At 50.7% G+C, this 6,252-nt stretch overlaps 1 protein-coding gene across 1 annotated transcript; it reads right to left on the bottom strand.

Moving 5' to 3' along the window:
• Positions 1–4,320: 4,320 nt before the first annotated feature.
• On the bottom strand, positions 4,321–6,014 carry LOC124684557 (protein FAR1-RELATED SEQUENCE 5-like). The gene is made up of 2 exons (XM_047218842.1): positions 4,748–6,014; positions 4,321–4,675 (listed from the first exon to the last, which is right to left on the bottom strand). The coding sequence occupies exons 1-2, from the start codon at positions 6,005–6,007 to the stop codon at positions 4,511–4,513; spliced, it is 1,425 nt and encodes a 474-aa protein (XP_047074798.1). The 5' UTR covers positions 6,008–6,014; the 3' UTR covers positions 4,321–4,510.
• Positions 6,015–6,252: the final 238 nt, after the last annotated feature.

The following is a 6,252-nucleotide window of genomic DNA, read 5'->3' as shown; positions in this document are numbered from 1 at the left end:
GTCGCTGCCGTGGACATAGTCCCCGGCGGAGAAGGTTGGAGATCGAGCGGGGACGAGCTCCTCCTCCTTGAATCTCGCCGCCACGGGCAGCCGCGGTGCGCGGCTCGACTGCCCGGAGGAGGAGCTCTCGGCCTGGTTGCCGTAGCGGGCGAGCTTCCCTAGGGGCGTGAGCCCCCAGTTGGTCCACCGGCGAGCGCTCCTTTTGCGCGCGCCCTCGCCGCGGTTCCACTTCCGCTGCTCCGCCTTGCTGCGGAATACGGGCGGACGCGGCGGCGAATCGCCGCAGCCCGAACCCGCGGCTCGGCTGCCCGCACCTCCACGGAAGGCCATCGCGCGGCGGCGGGTGGAGGATTGGTGGCTGGCCGCGCGTGGATTGCTCGTCGGAGCGGGGGACTGTCGGCGGCGGAGGGAGAGGAGACGGCGGAGGGGAGTAGGGTTTTCGAACCGAACTCCCCTCCGCGAACCCTTTTAATAGGGGCCGTGCGGGGAGTTGTTCGGGCCCCTGAACTTCCGATTCGGGCCGGCCCACTTTTTGGGGCGCTGATCGGTGCCAGTTTCGGCCTGAACCCGTAAATCCGCCGGAAAAGTTTGGTTCCGACGAGATTTACGGGCTCTGTTAGAGATGCTCTAAAGCAAGTTCACACTTTCATGAAACTGAATACACAATGTGGATAGGAAATCATGCCATGCTTGAGATAGAGATAACCGGAGAGGTAGTGCCAGTGGTGTTCCTTGCCTTCTGTGTGTTTGCTCTAGTGTGTGAGATCGATTTGTTGGCATGGAGTCGTGATTAAATGGTTTACGTGTCGCATGTCTCGTGTTCGACAGAGGAATTGCTAGTCACATGTCTCATGTCTCATGCCTCATGCTTTATGTCTCATGTTTCATGTCACGATTAAAATTAATTGCAGTTGTTGCTTCTGCGAGATGATGCCCGACCATTGAGGTCCTCTTCTACAAGCTGCGAACTGCCGAGTCAGGCGGGAGCTGTGAAGGCCGGTGGTCTCCTCCGCGCGAGTCTGCTCCGGCAAGGCGAGCGATGCAGTCGAAGGTGGGCGAGCGACTGCAGCAGGACGTCGGAGTGGAGGAGGCGGCTGGGGTCAGGCCAAGTCGGGCGGGAGCTCCTCTGCATAGGGGCTCCTCCCTCCGAGAGGGAGCTGGCGGCCGCGAGCTGGACGTGGGTGTGGCGGAGTCGGTTGGTGGGTGCAGGCCGAGTCGGGCGGGAGCTCCTCTACGCCCCACCGGCCAGGCCAGCACAAGCGGCAGAGGTCGCCCGCCTTCCGCGAGGGAGTGGACGGCGGCGGTGCTGCATACGGCGGCAAGGGACGGTCGGGGAGGACGAACGCGGTTTACGGAGAAGAATTAAATTCTTATGGAGTTTTCTGTAAAAGTTAAAAATGAATAGACGGTCGCTCTGACGTTTTCCATGGGAGGGAGGGAGGGAGTATATAGGGGCCTCAAGTTCGGAGGTGCCGTTTTGGCACACGCGTGCATATGCACCCATTATAGAAAATAATAAGAATTTTTTAACTCTGAGGGACTCCTCTCTCGGCTTGCCCCACGTGGTCTCCTCCACCATACATCGTTGTACGCGGATGATGTGGTGACTTTCATCAAGCCGGAGAAGGTGGACTTGTTAGCATGTGCTGCAGTGGTGGAGGACTTCGGGGAGGCCTCGGGTCTTCGCACCAACCGTACCACGTGCTCCATTCATCCCATCAGTTGTACCATGGACTAGGTGGAGCTGGCGCAGTCGATTCTGCAATGCTCAGTGGAGGGGTGGCCTTGCAAGTATTTGGGCCTCCCCTTGGGGCTGCGCAAGGTTTCTGCGGCCCAGCTTCAGCCAGTGGTGGAGAGTGCGGCTAGCAGGCTGCCTTTGTGGAGTGCCCGGTTGCTTAACCACGGGGGGTAGACGATTCTGGTCCAGACTACGCTCAGCACCATTCCGATTCACGCGATGATGTCTTTGGATATTCCCGCTAAGTCGTTGCAAGCCCTCAAGAAGATCTGCCGTGGTTTCATGTGGAAGGGGATGGCGGACGTCAGTGGCGGCCACTTCTTGGTGGCATGGGACAAGGTGACCTCCCCTAAATCTTGTGGCGGGCTGGGTCTCCCAAACCTCCAGCTGCTCAACCTTGCTCTACGCTGCCGTTGGGCATGGTTGCAGCGAGTTGACATGTCCAAGGCCTGGGCGGAGTTCGACCTCCAGATCCCCGCCCTGGCCCGAGCCCTTTTTGAGTCTGCGACGGCGGTCGTTGTGGGTAACGGCGAGAGAGCCTTGTTCTGGAAGGATCGCTGGCTACAGGGCGCCGGGGTGGTGGACCATGCGCCCAACTTGATGGCCATGATCCCAGCCCGGAAGGCCAAGGTCTGCTCGGTCAAGGATGGTCTGGCCGGTGAGTGGCTGCGGGATTGCGGACCAGACCTAAGTCCCGCTGCAGTGGGAGAGTTCTTTCACTTGTGGGGCATCCTCGCTGGTTACACACTGGTACCTGAGCAAGAGGACGCCTTTGTGTGGCGCTGGTCGACGGATCGGTTATTCTCCGCGAAGTCGGCATACTCTGCTTTCTTTGCTGGGACCGTGGTGGCGCCGATTGCTTCGGAGATTTGGCGCTCAAGGGAGCCGTATAGCTGCAAGTTCTTCGCTTGGTTGGTGTCTCGCAACAGATGTTGGACGGCGGATAGGCTCCAGCGGCGCGGCTTGCCAAGGCCGGCCGCTTGCCCCCTTTGCGACCAGGACCAGGAGACGCTCCAGCACCTCCTGCTTGGTTGCGTGGTCTCTCGTGAGGTATGGGCTTGGGTGCTAGCACGATGGGGCAAGCTGGAGTGGATACCCGGCGTGGACACGGAGGTTGTGCCCTGGTGGACCTCGCTCAGTTGCACCAGATCTGCAAGGAGGGATATGTGGACGGCTATCATTTTGGTTTTCTGGTGTATCTGGAGGCATCGGAATGAGGTGGTGTTCAATGGCGCCACCCCCGCAGCGGCGGCCATTAGGCATAGGATTAGGGTGGAGTACCAGAGGTGGCGTGTAGCTAGGCTTTTCCGCTCGGAGTCCTTTGGATTTCCCGAGCCTTTTCCTTTTTCGTGGAGAGATGGAGATTAGGTTTTCCTTCAGTAGGGGAGTTGCCACCCCTTGTTGGTAGTGATACATGTGGTTCGGGCTTTCTTGCCATTTCTTCTATATGATTAGTACACCTTCTAGGATGTATTCTCGATTTTTTTTTTTTAAAATATCAAAAAGATCTGACATAATTTTTTTGGTATACATCGTGACATCCTATGTTCTCACATGTTTTCGTGGAAAAACAACATTTTGTGTGGTGTATACAAAAAAGACAAAATGATGTCCTGTACGTAGTCGTGTTACAGCACCAAATCTTATCTTTTTTACAGGAGCCACAGAAAAAAAAATTTAAAAAAAAAATTGTGTACCAACATAAAATGTCTAGATGTACATGTACAAATTTAATTTAGAATTTTTTGACACTTTAAAATATATATTCACATAATGGGAGCACATGCTCCTAGGAGCGAAAGTGCATTTTTCCCTCAAGTTCCGTCTTCCGTCCAACTGCTACTCGTATGTTTTATCTCTTCTTTGTGACACGATACTCGGGAAAAGCTGAAGCTCTAGCAGATGTAGATAAGGGCCATGAATGGACTGAGATCCGGTGCCCCCATAGTCACAGGTCACAACGTGCCCGGAGGCATCACATCCACCATCCAAAATCCATCAAACGGTCACAGGACAAAGAACCCACAGTCAACCTTCTCCACGCACAGGAAACGCATCTGGCGACTGGCGAGCGGGCACACGCGCGAGCAAGGGCGCTGTGCCGCGGCCGTCGGCGCCACCGCGGCAAGCCCCACTCCGGCCACCTCGTCCACTTCCGGCCACCTCGCCCCACTCCGGCCACCTCGTCCACTTCCGGCCACCTCGTCCCGCTCCGCTTCGACCATCTCCTCCGCCCCGCTCCGAGCACCTCGTCCCGGCCCGCGCCGGCGGCGCCCTCTGCCTCACGCCGGCGGCGCCTTCACAGGCCAGTACGACGCCCTCCTCTGCGTACTCTGACGGGGACTCCAGTTTGACGATAGCTGCCTCCTCCGATACACGCATCGCAGCATCTGGCCGAGAAAACTGAAGCCATCCTCTGTTTGGACTGTCCCTGTTTCTTCAAGCTTCAGAGAAATAGCACCATAGCTGAACATAACAACAGTAAAACAGCAATTGAAGTCTGGAAACCTGCTTATACAATAGAGTTGAAACAATCTTAGCACTAAAATTTGGAGTCACTTAGCACTGAAATTTTGCATCACTTAATACTCAAATTCTGGACCAACAATCTTTTCTTACATAATCCATCTGGTAGATAAATTTGGCCAATCTACTTGTACAATTAGGCCACAAAAGACTATAGTTAGCCCCAAAATCCAAAATACTATAGTCAAACCTGTCCAAAATACTACCCAACCATGTCCAAAATACTATCTAACAAGCTTGTACATGCTAGAACATATCATCATCATAAACACCATATGAGGGAGTTGTCAAGAGCTCTGTGAAACTCATGATTGCATTGCATTCTTGAAGCTCCACATTTGCTCCTTTATGGCAGCCATCCTTCTTCTTCACTCCTACTTGAGGCTCTACACCATCATGTTTCTTTTGTTGCTGCAATAAAAATGATAGTAAGTAGTTTAGGAATGAATAGTAGCAACACATCATGTACAAATTGCTATATACCTTTGCTCCTTTGTTTTTTGATGTGGTAACTTTAGTTGGCTTCCGCTTCCCCTTGAGTAACTTATCAAGCCAAGTTTTCTTCCTCCTCAAATTCTTTGATTGTACCTCTTTCTTCTTGAGCTTTGCGGCACTAAGAAGCTCATTTGGTAGTTGCACATTTGGGTCAATATTTTCTTGATCATTGCATGGCTTATCGGAAGCATTGGTAGTTGCATTAAGTTTATCTTCTATTTGTGGACCAACAAAATCAATTGCATTTTCTAACATCAAACAACACTCTTCGGAGTTGGCTACTTTACGTGCCAAACTATGAAATTTGTGGGACAAATGCTTGTACCGAAGTTGAGCTTCCAACTTTGGATTTTCTACCACATTCCTTCCTTGTCTATCTTGTATGCTTCCATTGCGTGCTTCTCTAGTCCATCTTTTTAGGATATAATGTGTTGGCAATGTCTTTATGTTCATTAGATCAAGAACTTTGAGACCATGTCCACACAATATTCCCGTCCTATTGAACATTCCACAACTACATGCGGCTGTTTTGGTCAAAGGATCACCAATCACCATGCGCTCATCCTCAAATTTTAAATCACCATGCAAAATAGAAACCGCAAATTTGTTATCCTCATCCAATACTCTAGTGCACGCAGCCATGGCTCTTTCATATTCACCTTGAAAAGCTTCAAAAATAATTGGAGTGTACTCTTTGCTTGCTTGCACCAACATAGGTGTGTGCATCTTGATTCTTGGTATCTTCTTCCTTGCCTCAAATTCAGATTGCAATTCCTGTCTTCTTTTTACCTCCACTGTCCTCTCAAAATGCATCAAGAACCGAACAATATGAAAATCTGATTTCAAATGTTTTTTCAATGAATTGTTGAAGCTCTCACTAAGTTGTGTACTTCTCACTCCCAAACTGAACACATCTCTCATATAGCATTCAGCCCACTTTTCTTTCAACTTGTAGATACTATCTAACCAACTTTGCTTATGCACTTTATGTCTCATATTGTCAAATGCTTCTTCAAATTCTGCTTTGTCCTCATAGCCATACATGCATTCACTAAAATCTGTGAGAATATGAGACTCTTCCTCTTCCTCTTCATCTTTCTCTTTCTCTTCATCTTTCTCTTTCTCTTTCCCTTCATCTTTTTCTTCGCCCTTCAATGGAGATAAATGTTTGACCGCATTTTGCATTATATGGAAGGTGCACAATCCATGGTATGATTCTGTGAAGACTTTCCCTATAGCTTTCCCCATTGCGGCATCTTGATCCGTATAAATAGTTCATACAAATGAGTCAAAAGTCTCAAAAATGAGTCACATGTTTAGCCAGAAAAGTCTCAAAAAGCCATACAAATGAGTCACATGTTTCATCAAATCGCAACGCAGCACCAAAAATGGTGGTTTCTCTAAACTGATTGAGCCCAAGAAAAACACCAAAGGGCCTATATTCTTTGTTTGTGCCAAAAGTAGTATCAAATGTGACAACATCACCAAAGTGT

This window comes from Lolium rigidum, chromosome 1 (genome assembly GCF_022539505.1).
Source record: "Lolium rigidum isolate FL_2022 chromosome 1, APGP_CSIRO_Lrig_0.1, whole genome shotgun sequence".
Classification (NCBI taxonomy): Eukaryota; Viridiplantae; Streptophyta; class Magnoliopsida; order Poales; family Poaceae; genus Lolium; species Lolium rigidum.
The sequence above is the reverse complement of the archived record's forward strand: the minus strand, read 5'-3'. Positions and strand labels throughout refer to the sequence as shown.

Bases quoted from the DNA above. Each gene is read 5' to 3' on its own strand.
- LOC124684557 (XM_047218842.1), bottom strand. From the start codon at position 6,007: ATGGGGAAAGCTATAGGGAAAGTCTTCACAGAATCATACCATGGATTG. The intron at 4,676-4,747 runs GTATATAGCAAT...TTTTTATTGCAG, and splicing joins CAAAAAACAAAGGAGCAAAG to CAACAAAAGAAACATGATGG.